The sequence below is a fragment of the Microcaecilia unicolor genome, chromosome 11 (genome assembly GCF_901765095.1).
Source record: "Microcaecilia unicolor chromosome 11, aMicUni1.1, whole genome shotgun sequence".
In the NCBI taxonomy this organism is placed as follows: domain Eukaryota; kingdom Metazoa; phylum Chordata; class Amphibia; order Gymnophiona; family Siphonopidae; genus Microcaecilia; species Microcaecilia unicolor.
Genome location: NC_044041.1, coordinates 38,182,305 through 38,202,870, shown reverse-complemented (window position 1 = coordinate 38,202,870; position 20,566 = coordinate 38,182,305). Strand labels below are relative to the sequence as shown.

General features: G+C 41.8%; 1 protein-coding gene across 6 annotated transcripts in view; it reads left to right on the top strand.

The window, feature by feature from the left end:
• Positions 1–20,566, top strand: part of CLIP1 (CAP-Gly domain containing linker protein 1) — a 156,602-nt gene that overhangs the window by 103,511 nt on the left and 32,525 nt on the right. For all 6 annotated transcript variants that reach the window (XM_030217859.1, XM_030217856.1, XM_030217855.1 and 3 more), the window contains 2 exons: positions 10,724–10,861; positions 14,997–15,103. In XM_030217859.1, the coding sequence (XP_030073719.1) occupies positions 10,724–10,861; positions 14,997–15,103 (245 nt within the window). The remainder of the gene's footprint in view (positions 1–10,723; positions 10,862–14,996; positions 15,104–20,566) is intronic.

Genomic DNA, 20,566 nt, shown 5'->3' with positions numbered 1-20,566 from the left:
GAAGTTCTCTCACATCCAATTTTCATATACATATAGTGATCTCTAAAGCCTAACTTTGTTGCTCCCATGACGTGTCAGAATCCTGAAAGATTACAACTTTCTCCAGGACCCATACAGCTACGAAACCTCTTGTGAAAGCAAGGTTCGACATATTTTCAACTTGGTAGTCACAGCACTTGTCTTGGGTTTGGATTCCCTGCCTCAGCCAGCCCCAGGGAGAAGAGCATTTAATCAAAGAATCAAACCCTGGTCTTATGTGTGATAATAAACAGCACTATCACTGAGCTACTAGGCCAAGTTTCTTCTTTTTTTTGATATGTTAGACACTTAGCTTTCCCTACTGATAGAATTTGGTGCTCCTTTTTTGATAGGGATAAGATTAAACTGTTACTGTCTAGTTTTTCCTTGTCATCTTGTCTTTTAGATGGCTGCACTGTGTATCTCATGAAAGACACCCCTCCCCCTTCAGGTGTTGGACTGGATCACTCATTTTTTAAATAGTCTTTTAGAAATGGGTCAATACCCTTCTAGGAGGAATTATTCTCACTTCTGTTATTAAAAAGGCTACTTCAGATCCTAGCCAGCCTTCTAGCTTCAGACCCGGTGGCTAGTATTCCACTTCTGTTGAAAATATCAGAGGCTATTCTGGCCATTCAGCTTGTTTGGATCACCATTGTAGTCTTGGCCCATCACAAATCAGTTTCAGATTTTTTCACAGCAGTGAGGCCGTGTTATTAGCTTTAGTGTCAGATGCTAGAACTAACTTAGCTAAAGGAAAGGCTCTTATTTTGTTGCTATTTGATCTTATGGCTGCATTTGATACAGTGGATTTTGAAGTCTTGTTATTTAAGCTTAGTTTGGTTGGTATTTCAGATAATGTTCTGTCATGGTTCATAGAATTTCTATATCACAGACATTATGTTGTTAACATGAATAATGTCGGTATTCTTCTTCTAGGGACTTACTGTTGGGGGAGAGCTCTATCTGGATAATAGTTCCTCTTTTTAAGAAGGTGTTTGGGAGGGGGGTTGGGGGGAGGAATTTCATAGTGACCTCAGTCCTAACGAGGGAGTAGAACTGTAGGATATGGTAGAGGGTTGGAGATTCATTGGGGTAATGGATGGTAATGCACCTGACTGGGGACTTGGTTTGGGGGGGGGGGGCTTTTTTTTTTCTTCCTCTTTATGGTAAAGGGGTGAAAGATTTACAGAGTGCGCTGTGCGGTGGGACTCTCCTACCAACTCCATGCAGGCTTTCTGGCTTTCCCGGGAGGATTGCTGGCTTGGCCAATCCTCTCGCTCTATGATTGAACTTGAGGCTACTTCTTTTACCCTTTTTCAGGCTAGTCTTGATGCCAGTTAAATTTATTTCATGGAATGTTAATGGAGTTGCTTCTATTAAGAGACAGAAAACTTTACAAACCTTAAACCATCATAAAGCCGATTTTGGCTTTTTTTTCTACTACAGGAAACCCATCTATCTACGCTGGAAGATGAGAAATTTAAAAAAGAATGGTGGGTGGGAGATTTGATAGAGGCTCCAGCTGTATATCGTAAAGACGGAGTTTTAATTCTCTTTCATAGGAACTTAGATGTAGAGGTGCATCAGAGTTGGAAGGATCTTTCTGAGCGTTTTCTCATTGCACTGCCCACTTAAACAACAGTTAATTCTCTCAAATACTCAATTATTTTAGTTCGATAACAACATTCATCTTAAGTGAACGTGAGACTCAATGTCAATTCGAGGACCATAAATCCAACATGATTCATGTTTCACTGAAAAGCTGTTTCAAGGAAGCGTCCCTATTAATTTAACCGCAAGCTATCTGGAGAAGTGTCTTTCAACTCATTTAAGATAAGGGGATCCAAAGATAAGACAAATAATAATGGTGAGAGCGGACATCCCTGACACTTGCCTCTCTAAACATCAAAGGACTTAGACAGAACACTATTCACCCACAGCACTGCGTCCAAAAATCCCTCAATACCATAGTTCCACAAAGTAGCAAATAAGAAGTCCCAACTCACACGGTTGAACGACTTTTCAGCGACAAAACTGACGAACAGAGAAGGTGCTGCCAATCTCTCCACCTGTTCTATGGAGGTAAGAAATATTCTTTGTGATCATACGGCCCCTTATAAACCCCACTTGTGAATCAGCCACCAATGACGGAAACACTTGGGCCAGACGATTTGACAAGATTTTCGTGAACAGCTTAGCTTCAACATTAAAAAAAAGAAATGGGCCAATAAGAAGTAGTCTTAGAGGGGGTCCTGCCCAGGTTTTCAAAAGCATCTCTATCTGAGCAAGGCGCAGTGAATCCGGCAATTCACCATTCGCCAAAAACTGCATAGAGATTGCAAGGTAGGTACAATTGAGGAACTAAGAATCTTATAAAATTCCACATGGAATCCATCAGGTCCCGGAGCTTTGTATAGGGTACACTGCTGAATAGCTAAAGCAACCTCATCTGTTGTAATTGAAGCATTAAGCTCATCTCGGGAACCAGTAGAAATTGAATTCAAACTTTCCAAATAGACATCGCTCTCCAAATCTCCAACTGATGGACGAGCACAAAAATGGCTATAATAATCCCAAAATACTGCAGCTATCTCTTGATCCGTGTGCACGACATGCCCGCCCCCTTTATCTACTTGCGATACAATGCAGGACCCTTTAGCATGCCGGATAAGGCGCACCAAGAGTTATCCATGTTTATTCCCATGCAGATAATGCCAATATTTAAAATATTCCTTAAAGTTTTTTAGTCCCAGAACTATTAATCAATATTTTTCCTCTACCACATTCTACAACTTATATAAGTTGTCAATGTACATTTATACATGTTTCTCAATTTTTCGCCTCGGTGCTTAATTGTCCAATAGTTACTGTTCGGCAATTTATATGGCACCAAGTTCCTTATCGGCTTCTATCTAATCATTTTAACGTATTTAAAGCACTTATCTTAGAAGTATTCGGACTGGGAGCTCAGAGCTGTCTGACATGCATGTTTCGCCTGCTAGGCTGTGTCAAGAACTTCCCCTAGAAAAGATTAGACAGTACCATCTCAATTCATTAGGTATGAGTTGTACTTAAACTTCTCATACACAATGACCATTTTAACATAAAATATATTACTCGTAATTACCCTTATGCCGTTCTAGTGCCAGCTCAACTAAATTTTTCTCGGGATTACCCCTCTCAAGATGGCGACGGCGTCCTAGTCAGACCTTTTCCAGCTTCTCTTCGCTTATTTAGGTATTTTCTCCTATCGTCATCTTTCTGAGTCGGCTTATAACGTGCAAAGGCTAGCCTCTTTTCCCTTATCTTTTCAGCCTCTACATTCGAGTACCAGAGAGGCCTTCTTTTCCTCTTATTTTTATCTAATTTTCTGAATAGGAAACCACCACTGATACCTCCCCTCCGTAGAGACACCAGTTTCCAAAGAAAACCATACCAAGGCATGGTCAGAGATGCCATAGGGGCCAATATCCACATCTCGAACCTTAGAAAAAAGCATTTGGGATAACAACCAATAATCAATTCTAGATTGAGAGGCATGGGCTCTTGAAAAATGAGTGTAGTCCTTGTCTCCAGGATGTAAGGTATGCCAAACACCCAAAAGATCAAGAGGAATGCCCTTAGGTTTTATCCAGGGTAGGATCATGAACCTTGTTAAAATCCCCTCCCGTAACAACAAAGCAGAGTGTGGGTCAATGTTCATATAAATTTGTTATCATAAACATTAGGAGCACAAAAATTTCAGTGTTTGGATTTTAATAAGGTTCATGATCCTACCCTGGATAAAACCTAAGGGCATTCCTCTCTTCAGCTCCCCTCTTGATCTTTTGGGTGTTTGGCATACCTTACATCCTGGAGACAGGGACTACACTCATTTGTCAAGAGCCCATGCCTCTCAATCTAGAATTGATTATTGGTTGTTATCCCAAATGCTTTTTTCTAAGCAGTGGCGTAGCCAGACCTGACATTTTGAGTGGGCCCAGAGCTAATATGGGTGGGCACTATGTATATATAGGTGTGAGTAGTTTTTTGGGGGGATCCTAAATAATTTTTAATAAACAGTCTGCCCAACAGCTGTCCTACAGCAACATAAACCACATACATATTCGGAACCTATGTTGCAAACCTTAAAACCACCATACCGAGAATACAAAACACTGAGGACCTATAGAGCAATTCTACCATACCATAAGCAGTCATTTCTATGAGTCTGTCACTTATACACAGCAGGAACCTGGGTTTGTGAGCCCTTGGGCCACTGCCGAGGAGCAGCAGCGGCAGGAGAATCACCCCAACACCAGATAAGGCAGACCGGAACTGGAACACAGTGGACTGGAGTAAGGCTTCACCTACACTTGGCCACCTTTCACCAAGAGTTGAGCTCTGGGCTTCAGGCGGCCGGTAGGACTTGTAGGACACAGCAGCAGGCTGACAAATACAGGAATACTAGAAACACGCTGGGTTCCAGGAAAAACAGCAGGCAAACGAACAATCCAGAAGCAAGCTGGGTCTGGGCAGGCGGCAGGCAGAAGAATAGTCCAAAAAACAAGCAGAGTAAAAGTCACCAACACGAAAAGCACAAAGGCACTGCAACACTTCACACCAAAGGAACGCCTCTGAAGAACACTGTTGCAAGGCAACTAAGAACCTTACCAGGTGGTTAATAAAGGCAGGTCACAAGGGAGTTCACCAGGTATGGGTGCTGCTTGGTTCCAAAGAACTCCCAAAACAATCTGGAGAGCTGGAAGATCCAGACCGGACCAGCATATCTTCTGGAACACGGGAAACGGTAAACCATCACTTTGCAGCATTCCCCAGGTCTAAACCCCGGGGACTGAGGTGACTGCGAGCCAGGGACCTGGGCACAACCGTGACAGAGTCACACAAGGAAAAGGAAAGCATCTTAAACACTACAGTGAGCACTAGAATATCAATTCATCTATTGTAAAACGAAACCAGACAGAATACTACAGATCGTCAATCCTGCACAGTCAATGCCAACTGAAAGCCATGCCTTTTTCACAAACACAGATACACCCTAATCCACTATAAAATAAGTAATCATAAACTTTCTATTTAGACAAAACTTAAATTGAACCTCCAAGATGCCAGACTCTGCATACAATGCAACACCACAGAAACAGAAAATGTCCTCTAGTACTGTGCAAAATAAAAAGACAGCAGATGTAAATTTGAAAAAACTAACAAATACCAATCACCACTTTACAAATTAACAAATAGAAATAAAACAAATATAGAAAATAAAATAATACCAGTTTATTAGACTAATACATTTAGCTGTCAGAGGCCAAAACCTTCTTCCTCAGGTCAATACAGTATAGTGCTGTTACAGTATCCTATCCTGACCTGAGGAAGGGGCTTTGTTCTCCAAAGGTTTGTCAAAATGTATTAAAATTAGTCCAATAAAAAGATTACCTTATTTACATGTTCTATTATAAACATTTATTAACACAGCTACAATACTACTTTATCCTAAAGCAAAAACATCTCTCTATATAAAAGGCAACCCCAACGTTCTAATGAAGCCTCCACGGAAGTTGAGGCGCCAGAGATATCCGGTGTGCCCCTGAGTGTCTGCACCGCCCTCACGTCAAAACGTGATGACGTCGAGGGCGGAGCAATGACACTCGAGGGCCGAAATGGACAGGCATGGAGGCGCAGCAAAAAAAAAAAAACCCTCCCCACACAGAGCGAACCACGAACAACGTCCGACGGTCACACGGAGGCAGGCAAGCAGCTCGGAGGGACGGAGGGAGAGGGCCCCTACCATTATAGAACCCTGCTAGCGCCCGTTTCATTGTGCTGAGAAATGGGCCTTTTTTCCTAGTAAAAATATATATTTTATTTACAGTTTGTTGTCTCTGGTTTCTGCTTTCCTCATCTTCTTTTCACTGTCTTCCTTCCATCCAGCATCTGTCTTCGTTCTTTCTCTGCCAACCAGTGTCTGCCCTCTCTGCTGTCCCCTCCACCCAATGTGTGCCCTATCTCCCTGCCCCTTCCATGCACATCTGCCCTTTATCTCTGCCCCTTCCATCCACCATCTGCCCCTGTCTGCCCTCTTTCTCGCCCCCTTCCATTCACTGCCCTTTCTATCCCTTCCATCCACTGTCTGCCCTTTCTCTCTGCCCCGTCAATCCATCATTTGCCCTCCCTCTCCCATCCATCATTTGCCCTCCCTCTCCCATCCATCCAGGGTCTGCCCTCCCTCTCACTCCCCCTTCCATCCAGGATCTGTCCCCTCTCTCTGCCCCTTTTTTTCAGCCCCCAGTTCTAGCCCCAGCCCAAATCTCCCACCTGCCCCCCTTTTCAGCCCCCAGTTTCAGCTCCACTATCCCACCAGTCCCCAGTTTCAGCCCCCAGCCACTTCTTCCTGTCCCCTTTCAGCCCCCAGTTTCAACCCCGGCCCTTTTCTCTCACCAGTCCCGAGCTTCAGCCCCAGCCACTTCTCCCTGTCCCCTTTTCAGCCCCCAGTCGCCACAGTTTCAGCCCCTGCCCCTTTTCAGCCTCCAGTTCCAGTGCTAGCCCCCTTATCCCACCTACCCTCCTTTTCAGCCCCCAGTTCCAGCCCCCTTCATCCACATGCCTTGCATTAGGGCCCCTCCTTTTCAGCCCCAGGCATGGCCCCTATTTTCCCTACGGGCACCTTCTCAGATCCCAGTTCCAGCCCCCTTCTCCCATCTGAGACCCCCCACCCCAGTCCCCTTCTTCCATCTGAGACCCCTCCAACCCGACCCGACTACCAGCTCCGTCGACAGCCCTCTTAGTTCTCCTGCCACCACCCTGCCTTAAAAAAAAAATCTTTGAAGCCATTTCGCAGGCAGCGCTTCGCGTCTGCCCTGCGTGCATAGCAAAAGAAGGAAATTGCCTAATTGTCTTCGGGCCTTCCCTCACTGTGTCCCGCCGTCCGAGGGCGGGACACAGTGAGGGAAGGCCCGAAGACGACGAGGCGATTTCTTTCTTTTGCAATGCACGCAGGGCAGACACGAAGCGCTGCCTGCGAAACGGTTTCACAGATTTTTTTTTTAAATGCCCGATTTTCCGAGTGCTGACTGGGTGGGCCGGAGTTGTGATTGGGTGGGCCTAGGCCCACCCGTAACTACGCCCCTGTTTCTAAGGTGTGAGATGTGGGTATTGGCCCCTATGGCATCTCTGACCATGCCTTGGTATGGTTTACTTTGGAAACTGGTTTGTCATCGGAGGGGAGGTATCAGTGGCTGTTTCCTATTCAGTTATATTGAGATGCAGCATTCTGAGATTCTCTTGCGTCATTGGTCAGAATATCAGTCCCATAATACTGCTCACCAAAACAATCCTGTGCTTTACTGGGAAGCTGCTAAAGTGGTACTCCGAGGCACAATATTAGCTTGCATTAGCTTTAATAAGAAAGGCTGAGACAAGGAGATTTTACATCTTAAAAGGTCAAGTCACGGCGTTATGCATTTGTTATGGTGACTACCATACTTCTTAGCAGAGGAGTTCCCTGTTGGCCACCCAGGCCGCCCTCAGTGAGCTTATTCATGCATGCACGGTCAAATCTATGCAAAACTATAAATATTGGCATTATCTGCATAGGAATAAACATGGATGACTCTTGGCGTGCCTTATCCGGCAGGCTAAAGGGTCCTGCATTGTATCGCAAGTAGATAAAGGGGGCGGGCATGTCGTGCACACGGATCAAGAGATAGCTGCAGTATTTTGGGATTATTATAGCCATTTTTGTGCTCGTCCATCAGTTGGAGATTTGGAGAGCGATGTCTATTTGGAAAGTTTGAATTCAATTTCTACTGGTTCCCGAGATGAGCTTAATGCTTCAATTACAACAGATGAGGTTGCTTTAGCTATTCAGCAGTGTACCCTATACAAAGCTCCGGGACCTGATGGATTCCATGTGGAATTTTATAAGATTCTTAGTTCCTCAATTGTACCTACCTTGCAATCTCTATGCAGTTTTTGGCGAATGGTGAATTGCCGGATTCACTGCGCCTTGCTCAGATAGAGATGCTTTTGAAAACCTGGGCAGGACCCCCTCTAAGACTACTTCTTATTGGCCCATTTCTTTTTTTTAATGTTGAAGCTAAGCTGTTCACGAAAATCTTGTCAAATCGTCTGGCCCAAGTGTTTCCGTCATTGGTGGCTGATTCACAAGTGGGGTTTATAAGGGGCCGTATGATCACAAAGAATATTTCTTACCTCCATAGAACAGGTGGAGAGGTTGGCAGCACCTTCTCTGTTCGTCAGTTTTGTCGCTGAAAAGTCGTTCAACCGTGTGAGTTGGGACTTCTTATTTGCTACTTTGTGGAACTATGGTATTGAGGGATTTTTGGACGCAGTGCTGTGGGTGAATAGTGTTCTGTCTAAGTCCTTTGATGTTTAGAGAGGCAAGTGTCAGGGATGTCCGCTCTCACCATTATTATTTGTCTTATCTTTGGATCCCCTTATCTTAAATGAGTTGAAAGACACTTCTCCAGATAGCTTGCGGTTAAATTAATAGGGACGCTTCCTTGAAACAGCTTTTCAGTGAAACATGAATCATGTTGGATTTATGGTCCTCGAATTGACATTGAGTCTCACGTTCACTTAAGATGAATGTTGTTATCGAACTAAAATAATTGAGTATTTGAGAGAATTAACTGTTGTTTAAGTGGGCAGTGCAATGAGAAAACGCTCAGAAAGATCCTTCCAACTCTGATGCACCTCTACATCTAAGTTCCTATGAAAGAGAATTAAAACTCCGTCTTTACGATATACAGCTGGAGCCTCTATCAAATCTCCCACCCACCATTCTTTTTTAAATTTCTCATCTTCCAGCGTAGATAGATGGGTTTCCTGTAGTAGAAAAAAAACTAAAATTGGCTTTATGATGGTTTGTAAAGATTTCTGTCTCTTAATAGAAGCAACTCCATTAACATTCCATGAAATAAATTTAACTGGCATCAAGACTAGCCTGAAAAAGGGTAAAAGAAGTAGCCTCAAGTTCAATCATAGAGCGAGAGGATTGGCCCAGCCAGCAATCCTCCCGCCAAAGCCATACTCTCTGCATATCCATTCCTGCCACAATAAGGAGGCATTTCAAACTCGGCCAGAATTTTTTAAGCAAAAGTAGTATAAGTTCTACCCACTTTCTTACTGTGATCTCATGCCTAGAAGAGCTAACAAGCTCTCCATGCTCTGGACAGCAAAAAGGCACTAGCTTACCATCTGAAAAAAGAAGTCATATCTCCAGTCCACGCATCTTTACATCCTTTAATCCATGTGTAAGATCTAAGATAACCCTATCAGTTGGCTGACGCAACCCTAGCAGGTTTGCACCTGATTCAGTAAAAGCACATCAGGACAGAACCAAGACAATGTCTGCTGTATATCTTCACTCAGCTTCCATTGAAGAAAAAGGTAGAGCTGTGATGGTATTGCCCATTCACATCTTATTACAGTCTAGAAAACATCTCAGAGACAGTACATTTGGGCAAATAGTTCTACCCAGTGTTCATCAATGCCCTTCCACCCCCAAAGCTTGTCAAATTCAAGTCTCATACAGGCAAACTCTCAGCTGTGGAATTCCCGACTTGTGATATTGATTGTTGATGGAGAAAGCAAAGTTGCTTCCTGTAACGGGTTCTCTGGAGACAGATTTAAATCAGAGCTGCATATTCTCCTCTCATCCCAGAGTTTTTACAGTAAGTGCTTATGACGGGGGATTTGGAGAGGTAGGGTTGCAGTGGAAGTCCCTCACAGTCTCAGACAAACCTAGCTCTGAGAGAACAATTCAATTGCGCAATCAGTTGTTACTACTTGTATGCCTGATTTGTTGTGTTATTTTTAGAGACCCTCTGTTACAAGTGTGCTGCTGAAGTTTTTCCTTTAGTGAATGTATTTCTTGAGAGACTTCCTCTTGTTAGTAGTGGGTAGCTAAAAAAGGACTTTTAAACTTTGGAATTTATGCATATTTTGCATGGGTTTTATACAACCAATTAAGAAGTTCCAACAGCTGGACTTATTTATTTTTATCCATCGTGCCTTTTAGTATTCACTACCAATAGAGCATTGCAAGTGACATAGCATATAACTGCAGTGGAAAAAAAAAATTAATGGCCAAAGCTCATACATGTCTGATTGTCTCGCGCCTTTACTATCCCCCTTCACAAAAACAGTACAGCAAAAATATTCTGCATCAGCTTTGCTGGAACATTATTTTCTGCACTTAGCTTTTCAAATACGGTAACCTGAAAACTGGCAAGTTGTTAATTTGATAATATAGCACTTTTTTCTTTCAAAATAGTTTTGTTTTAAAATTTATTATAAGCACACTACTCTGTTCAGAGAGATTGTGCACTCATTCTGTTGGTAGTGAATATCATGTTCTGTGTAATTTGTTTGCATTTTTTTAAATTCCAGCACAATTGAAATAATGTGACTGGATGTGTAGGAGTTCTCCCTCATTGCATTATGTAAAACTGAAATTAATACAAATGCATATGTAAACACAAAACAGTGGCACAGCATGTAATTTATACATAGTGCTGGAAGCCAGAGAAACTTATCTTGTACTTCATACAGCCTAAAAAGATTTACCCTGCTCCAAAAATCTTTGATTAGAACATTATGAATGCTGTATAAATTACTTCATTGCAATTTGATAAAATGATGCAACTTCTTTCATAATTGGAGTATATTTTGCATTTAGGCTGTGCAAACAGCAGAAGAAGCTTTACAGATGGTGGAGCAGGTGTCTAAGGAGAAAGAGCACCACCTTAAAGAAAAAAATACAGCTCTGACCTCATTGGAGGAATCTAGACAGATAAATCAGACACTGCAAAGCCAAGTAAGTATTTGACTTCAGAAGTGGAGACAGTCATGGCTGCCAAACTCTAAAGCTTATAGACAGAGAAGGCAATGTTCAGCAGGGCCAAAACAAGTAAATATATCTAGACTAGTAAAAAAGGCCCGTTTCTGACCCAAATGAAATGGGCGCTAGCAAGGTTTTCCTCATTGACCAGTTGCCTGTGAGGTGCGATGCCCCCCCCCCTCCCGGCACCATCCCACCCACGGCGATGCATCCGGCCGCAGCCATCCGACCCACCGTGCCCATCGCACCCACCTTCGCGTTGGTTTGGCGGCGGGGGACCCGGAACCCCGCCACCACAAGTCCTGTGTGCTGAGTACGGCGTCATCGTCGGCGTTGGTAGTTGTGCAGGGCGGAGTTATGTGCGTCTGACGTTATGCACGTGCAGGACGTCAGACGCACAGAAGCCCTGCCTCCACAGGCTAGGAATGCCAAAGATGACGCCGTAGTGAGCAGACAGGGCTTGTGCTGGCGGGGTTTCGGGTCCCCCGCCAGCAAAGCAACGCAAAGGTGGGTGTCTCAGGAGGGGGTTGTTGCGGGGGGGTGCTGGAGGTCCTTGTGTTGAGCTGCAGCTTTAGGGGGGGGGGTCAACCGTTTGTTTAGGTGATTTTTTTTTTTCCTGCCCTCGACGTCATGACGTTTGACGCGAGGGCAGGGCACGGGTCTGTGGGGTGGCTTCACCACCATGAATCCACGAACCGTTCTGGGAGACTGACTGACTTCAGTGACGTCAGTGTCCTCAGATATAAAAAGCAACGTTGAGGTTGCTTTTTATTATATCTAGATAAGTTATTCAATGGTCTAACTTCTACTGAATGAACTGGATGGACAGCCAAATGTATATGTGGTTGTAAACTTAGAGATACTTGAGCCATATAAATTTGACTTATTTTATGTGGCCCGATTGTGAACCCACTAGGGACAGAGAAAGTACCTGCATATAATAAACATAAACTGCTTTGGTTGTATCACAGAAAGTGAACATAGCAAGGTGGTATATCAAATCTATGACCTTTACCAGTTGCCCTTATGGATAAATTTCTTCAGATATCAGTTGAATATCTTTGTTTTCCTGACACATTTAAGCCCTGTCCCTCCAAGCTTTTGAGCAGAAGTTGAGTTGTCCTTCCAAAACGGATCCATTTTGCAGCCTGGGAAATTTAAAGAAAAGCACTTGCATTTGTCAGCATCCAATGCTGATGGCACAAGTGCTTTTGATCACCCTGTTTTCTTCTCTGTAACTTAATTGAAGTTCAGTCTGAGTAAGTATTTGTTTGCTTTCTTGTGAACGTATGTATATAGAGGGGCTGATGACCCCAGTGCTTTGGAATATTATGTTTCTTGATCCAACAGTTCCCTCCTGATTTGTTCTTTTTTTATCTAGCTCATTTGGAACTAGGCTGAGATCTGTTGCCATGAAACTTTATCTGTACTTCCTGGGAGTATTTTTCTGTTGTTGGTTTGTTTTTGTTTTTTTTCTATTTCCCTTCCCCTCTCAATACACTCAATTGGACTATTGCAATTTTCTTGAAGATGAGTTGTATGTTTTATGGTGGATATATTAACTTTTAACTGGCATCTTCTAATATCTCATTAAATTCAGGGCCAGGGGCTGTGTCAAATTGCTCCTTTAGGAATCTTACAACCATGAGTCTGATAATCTAGGCTTCACTCCTATGTGAGGACTATAATTCCTTCCATCAAACCTCACCCCCACCCACCCACCCCAGGGGCTGTGAACATAGCCTTAGATGATTCTCCAGCCTCAGTCAATTTGAAGAATAATATTCCCAACCCAGGAATTGAATTGCATGGGTTGGGAATTGAACAGCACTTACTATCTGATCCACTGATCCAGCCCATAACATTCAAAAATGATTCTGACTAAGTATGAGAAATGGTAAGCTAAATTTGATGTAAAACATGCAATTGCAAACAAAATAATTTTAACCGTATCCATAGTATCTTTGATCATTGGATATGTTCTTGAAATATCATGTGTATGATTTGAAGTAGCATTAGAATCATGCCACTGGGTGGAGCCACATTCCAAAAAGTTAGATCTAGCATTACTAGTATTCCTCCTGTTATTATGAAAGGCAGAAACCAGGGGTGAATTTTAAGTCTTTTATGCACATAAGTGTTGTATGTGTAGAAATAGCTGCTTATATAATTACTGGTATTTTATACAGGTAAAAGGATGTGCATGATACCATTTTGCATATAACTTTACATGTATTCCAGTGGGTGGGTTGGAATTTACATGCATACTTTTAGATTTTCTCAGGTGTAACTTGTGCGGCTGTTTTAGGTAGAATAATTTGACCCAGTCTGCTCTCCATTGGAGTCCAGGAAATGGTCTGACTGCAGGACCTTCTTTTGGCTTTTGAACCTGTAGCTTACCCAGCAATAGGACTTTCCTAGACCCGAGAAATAAGTTCAGTGTTGCCTTTTACAGGGTTCTTACAGCCATTAAGAGGGTAATTTGTATCTATGGACACAAAATTTCACCATCTAAGCAGAATGGCACAAGTTGTTGGGTTAACTTGGAGAATTTCTTGAGTACTGAATTGAACATGGCCAAGTTTTAGCTTCATGATACACTCAGAATTTTGTGGCAGTACAGGGAAGCATTGGTCATACTTGCACCATGCTTCTAAGTATTTGTGAATATTGTTGTCAGTGGCAGCAGCCTGCATGCTAAGGTTCATTTCCTTCTGAGCTCTTTACTATTTCTGCTTTTTGCCCAGATATGAATGAGAGCAAACCAATCCAACGTGTACATTAAACAGAGTAAGGACCCTGGGTTGATTGTTCACAAGCTCATGAATGTAGAATAATCCTAGGTCAGAATTCCAGGCAACAAATAGTTATATTATTGTTCAGTAGGAGTATAATCTGTCAGTAGTGTTTAGCTGCCGTGGAGTGTTAACAGCAAGGTGACATTAATGCCAGAAATTGATTTGCTAGATTTGTTTCATATACAGACCCTGAGTCTCTGTGATAGCATTAAAGTGGCTGGAGATTTTCAGTTATGCAATGTGCTGTATTATTACATGTGTGAAAGCCAAGGAGACACATGCAAGCTAATACAGACAATGTTTAACTACTTCAAGCAACCACAAATTAAACTCTTTCACAGATCATAGTATAGTCAACTCTAGTAATACCTTCTACTGATTTATGTCTAGTGGAAATATCTTTTTTTCTGAATACATTTTGAGGTGTGTATAGTACAATGGAATAGTACACACCATAATTTAGACAAAATAAATATGTAGTGATATGTAGCACACTGAGTCAAAAGAGGAGCTTGTAAGCATATTGTGACCTTCCCTGGGAAAAGCTGACTAAAGTAGCAAATCCAAAATGTTGAGTGTGTCTCGGGGTTTTTTATGTCATAGGTCCATAAGCAGTCTGCAAAAGTTACGTTTTTTTAACTTCTGTAACTTTTTTTTTTTTTTTTTTCACATGAAAGGATGGGGTTTGGACTGTTGTATTACAAATTGCTCTAATAGAAGTCATTAAAACCTCATGTTTTATTTCTGGTGACTTGTCACCTTTTCCCCAGAGATGGTCACGTATTCCTAGAATATCTTTTGACAGATCCAAATGTATTTCATTTTAATTAGGATTTATTTGCTGCTTTTTTGAAGAAATTTCACCCAAGCTGGTGTACAGCAAGAATAAGCTGGACATAGGCAATAGACAATTACAGCAGTAAAAATATTCAAATAGTATGCATTATGGCATAGGAGTATATGTAGAACCTGCTGTGCGGATCTTTCTTAGGTTGTCTCACAAGCACATAAACTTGGATTATCAGGAGAATGGGCCTGGAAAGCTTGAAAGACTTGCTAAAAAAAAAAAGTTTGTGACCAAAAGTGATGAGTATCTTTCTTCCGAAGGAGGGTGAAAATGTTAATAAGACAGAAAAAAAGAAGAGACCTAGGAAGGCGGTCAAATGGTGGAATACAGTCACAAAGTAGACAGTCTAATCAGTATTGCTGCTTTAAGCCTTCCAAGTACATTTGCAAGTACTTCACTAAAGAGCTACATGTTTTCCTAGTCTTTTGCAGAATTTTTGATTATCTTGTTTGTTTTATCTTTTAAGCTGGATGCCCTTAAACATCAAAACCTTAAAACTGAAGAAGAACTGAGCCAATCAAAAGAACTCCTTAACTTAGAAAATAAGAAAATGGGTGACTTCAGGAAAGAAGTGTAAGTATGTTGAAGTATTTTGCTCTGTAATGGACACAGTGCTTGTTTCATTCACAGATGTAGTATAAGTGTGTGCCATATATTAAACACGGTGTCATCATTTGTTTGTCCAACATAAGAACCTTTAACCAGAATTACTGCCGGGCTACATGGTGTTCATACAGTTCAGCTGTCAAGCTTGTCAATGAGAGCAGATAGTAAAATCTGCAGTTGAATCTTATGTTGATTAATGCATATTATGAGTTCTGTAGGGAAAGGATTTTGATTTTAGCTCATGCCTTTTTCAGTAGTAGCTCAAGGTAAGTTACATTCATGTACAGTAGGTATTTTCCTGGTCTTGGAGGGCTTATAGTCTACATTTGTACCTTTAGGCAGTGGAGGTTTAAGTGTTTCCAAGACTTTGTGGAGCATCTGGTAACTGGTTAATAGCGCTTAGGTACATCTGATGATTTATGACCCAAAGTTGGCATGTAGAATTGACAGAGAAATGGGAAGATATTCTTTTTGGTGTGTTGCATATCTGGATGGCAAAGGATGCGCATTAAAGAGTAGCAGCATTGAAGTAAAATAGCAAAATAGCTTTTGTTCCAGTAAAGTAATGTGGATACAATTCCCATCACATATTAAAGGACAGCAGAGCACATAGGTTCACAGGTAGCATTTGCCTTTAGTGTGTGCTTTAACATTTTGCAAGTAACTCAGAGGGAGATGCACTGTGAAAGTGTCACACTTTTTTCTATCTGTCTCACAGCTTTCTCTGCTAGCACTTGGTATTTCATTTGGGGTTTGCGTGGAGAGACTACAGAAATAGTGACCGATAGCCTTCTGTTCTTGAAATGCAGTTTGGCTCCATTGGGAAACAAAGGAGATTCAAAATTTGCTAGCAATAGTGTTTCTGAAATGGTGCAGACATTTGCGAAGTTGATGATTATTTTGGAATACCGGGCAAAATGGTAGAGGCTATTATCAAGAATAAAATTACAGAGAACTTACAGAAACATGGGCTGATGAGACAAAGTCAGCACGGATTTAGTGAAGGGAAGTCTTGCCTCACCAATCTACTGCATTTTTTTGAGGGGGTGAACAAACTTGTGCACAATGGGGAGCCGGTGGATATTGTGTATCTGGATTTTCAAAAGGCGTTTGACAAAGTGCCTCATGAAAGACTCCTGAGGAAACTGGAGAGTCATGGGATAGGAGGTAGGGTATTACTATGGATTAAGAGCTGGTTGAAAGATAGGAAGCAAAGAGTAGGGTTGAATGGTCAGTATTCTCAGTGGAGAAGGGTAGTTAGTGGGGTCCCGCAGGGGTCTGTGTTGGGACTGCTGCTTTTTAACATATTTATAAATGACCTAGAGATGGGAGTAACTAGTGAGGTAGTTAAATTCGCAGATGACACAAAATTATTCAAGGTCGTCAAGTCGCAGGAGGAGTGTGAAAGATTGCAGGAGGACCTCGTGAGACTGGGGGATTGGGCGTCCAAGTGGCAGATGAAGTTCAATGTTGACAAGTGCAAAGTGATACATGTGGGTAAGAGGAACCCGAATTACAGCTATGTCATGCAAGGTTCCGCGTTAGGAGTTACGGACCTAGAAAGGGATCTGGGAGTCATCGTTGATAAGACGTTAAAAAAGTCTGCCCAGTATGCTGCCGCGGCTAAGACAGCACAGAGAATGTTGAGTATTATTAGGAAAGGGATGGAAAACAAACACGAGGATGTTATATTGCCGTTGTATCACTCCATGGTGCGACCGCACCTTGAGTATTGTGTCCAATTCTGGTCGCCGCATCTCAAAAAAGATATAAAGGAATTAGAAAAGGTGCAGAGAAGGGCGTCAAAAATGATAAAGGGAATGGAACGACTTCCCTATGAGGAAAGGCTGAGAAGGTTAGGGCTCTTCAGCTTGGAGGAAAGGCGGCTGAGGGGTGATGTGATAGAAGTCTACAAGATAATGAGCGGAGTAGAGCGGATTAGAGCGGACAGATGTGAAGAGTTTGTTTACACTTTCAAACAACAACAAAACCAGGGGAGACAAGATGAAGCTAGAATATGGTAGATTTAAAACAAATAGGAGAAAGGTTTTCTTTACTCAGCGTGTAGTTAGACTCTGGAACTCGTTGCCGGAGAATGTAGTGACAGCAGCTGGCCTTATGGAATTTAAAGGGGGTTTGGACAGATTCCTGAGGGGAAAGTCCATTGAACATTATTAATTTTTTTTTTTTTTTTGGGGGGGGGTGGTTGCCGGGTTCTTGAAGCCTGGGTTGGCCGCTGTCGGAGACAGGATGCTGGGCTTGATGGACCCTTGGTCTTTTCCCAGTATGGTGGTGCTTATGTACTTATGGAATGGCTTTCACCTTTCTCTCTATGTATACCAGCAAACTCTACCCACAACAGTGCTATTCCACATAGCTGACTTTTGGCTTTATTTAAACGCTCTGAAGAAAAGTCTCAATTATTGCACTTTATTCTCCAGGGCTAGATTGACTCAAAATTAGATCTTCAATAAAAGTTCCAGCAGAAAGTTATTTTACAAGTACATAAGTATTGCTATACTGGGACAGACCAAAGGTCCATCAAGCCCAGCATCCTGTTTCCAACAGTGGCCAATCCTGGTCACTACCTGGCAAGATCCCCAAAAAAGTACAAAACATTTTATGCTGCTTATCCCAGAAGTATTTTCCCCAAGTCCAATTTAATAATGGTCTGTGGGCTTTTCCTTTAGGAAGCCGTCCAAACCTTTTTTTAAGCTCTGCTAAGCTAACCGCCTTTACCACATTTTCTGGCAATGAATTCCAGAGTTGAATTACACATTGTGAAGAAACATTTTCTCCGATTCGTTTTAAATTTACTACTTTGTTGCTTCATCGCATGCCCTCTAGTCCTAGTATTTTAGGAAAGCATAAACAGACACTTCATGTTCCACTCCACTCATTATTTTATAGACCTCTATCATATCTCCCCTCAGCTGTCTTTTCTCCAAGCTGAAGAGCCCCAGCTGCTTTAGCCATTCCTCATAGGGAAGTCATCCCATCCCCTTTATCATTTTCGTTGCCCTTCTCTGCACCTTTTCTAATTCCACTATATCTTTTTTGAGATACGGCGACCAGAATTGAACACAATATTCGAGGTGCGGTCGCACCATGGAACGATACAAAGGCATTATAGCATCCTCATTTTTGTTTTCCATTCCTAATAATGCCTAACAAAACCTAACATTCTATTTTCTTTCTTAGCCGCCACAGCACACTGAGCAGAAGGTTTCAACGTATCATCAACGACGACACCTAGATCCCTTTCTTGGTCGGTGACTCCTAATGTGGAACCTTGCATGACGTAGCTATAATTCGGGTTCCTCTTTCCCACATGCATCACTTTGCACTTCCTCACATTAAATGTCTTCTGCCATTTAGATGTCCAATCTGCCATTTAGACACCCGATCTCCCAGTCCCGTAAGGTCCTCTTGTAATTTTTCACAGTCCTCCTGCGATTTAACTACTTTGAATAACTTTGTGTCATCTCCAAATTTAATTACCTCACTAGTTACCCCCATCTCTAGGTTATTTATAAATATGTTAAAAATTCTCCATTGAGAATACTGACCATTTTGCCCTATTCTCTGTTTTCTATCTTTTAACCAGTTTTTAATCTACAATAGGAGCACTACATCCTATCCCATGACTCTCCAATTTCATCTGGAGTCTTTCATGAGGTACATTGTCAAACGCCTTTTGAAAATCAGATACACAAGCCAGCTCACCTTTATCCACATGTTTGTTCACCCCTTCAAAGAAATGTAATAGATTGGTGAGGCAAGATTTCCCTTCACTAAATCCATGTTGGCTTTGTCTCATTAATCCATACTTTTGAATATGCTCAGTAATTTTGTTCTTTATAATAGTCTCTACCATTTTGCCCAGCACCAACGTAAGACTCGCCAGTCTATAATTTCCCGGATCTCCTCTGGAACCTTTTTTAAAAATTGGCGTTACATTGGCCACCCTCCAATCTTCCTGTACCACACTCAATTTTAAGGATAAATTACATATTACTAACAATAGTTCTGCAAGTTCATTTTTCAGTTCTATCAGTACTCTGGGATGAATACCATCCAGTCCAGGAGATTTGCTACTCTTCAATTTGTCAAATTAACCCATTACATCCTCTAGGTCTATAGAGGTTTTATTCAGTTTCTCCGACTCGTCAGCTTTGAATACCATTTCTGGAACCAGTATCTCTCCCAAATCCTCCTCAGTGAAGACCGAAGCAAAGAATTCATTTAATCTCTCTGCTATGGCTTTGTCTTCCCTGATCGCCCCTTTTTGCCCCTTGGTCATCTAGCGGTCCAACCGATTCTTTTGCTGGCTTCCTGCTTTTAATATACCTAAAAAAAATTTTTTACTATTTGTGTTTGCCTCCAACGCAATCTTTTTTTTTCAAAGTCCCTCTTTGCCTTCCTTATCAGTGCTTTGCATTTGACTTGACATTCCTTATGCTGTTTCTTATTATTTTCAGTCAATTCCTTCTTCCATTTTCTGAAGGATTTTCTTTTAGCTCCAATAGCTTCCTTCACCTCCCTTTTTAACCATGCCGGCTGTCGTTTGGTCTTCTGTCCTCCTTTTTTAATACATGAATATATTTGACCTGGGCTTCCAGGATGGTGTGTTTAAACAGCATCCATGCCTGATGTAAACTTTTGACTCTCAAAGGCGCTCCTCTGAGTTTTTTTTTTTTTTCACCGCTCTTCTCATTTTATCATAGTCTTTTTTTTTTTTTTTTTTTTTAAGTTAAATGCTAATGTATTGGATTTCCTTTGTATGCTTCAAAGCTGATATCAAATTTGATCATATTATGTTCACTGTTATCAACCGGCCCCAGCACCATTACCTCCCGCACCAGATCATGCGTTTTATTAAGGACTAGGTCTAGAATTTTTCCTTCTCTCATCGGCTCCTGTACCAGCTGCTCCATAAAGCAGTCCTTGATTTCGTCAAGGAATTTTACCTCCCTAGAATGCCCTAATGTTACGTTTACCCAGTCAATATTGGGGTAATTGAAATCACCCATTATTATTGTTTTGCCCAGTTTGTTTGCTTCCCTAATTTCCTTTAACATTTCTACATCCGTCTGTTCATCCAGGCCAGGTGGATGGTAGTACACTCCTATCATTATCCTTTTCCCCTTTACACATGGAATTTTAAATCCAAGATGAAAATTCTGCAGGAAACAAAACACAGTCTATTTGATTCAAGGCTCTCCACCAATTCGATCCACCCTATCACTATGATATAATTTGTACCCTGTTATGACAGTGTCCCACTGGTTATCCTCCTTCCACCAGGTCTCAGAGATGCCTATTATATCTAATTTTTCATTTAGTGCAATATATTCTAGTATATCTGCTTGTTAGACTAATATCTTGTCCTATCATAATCATGTCACCCAAAATCTGTCTATAATACTA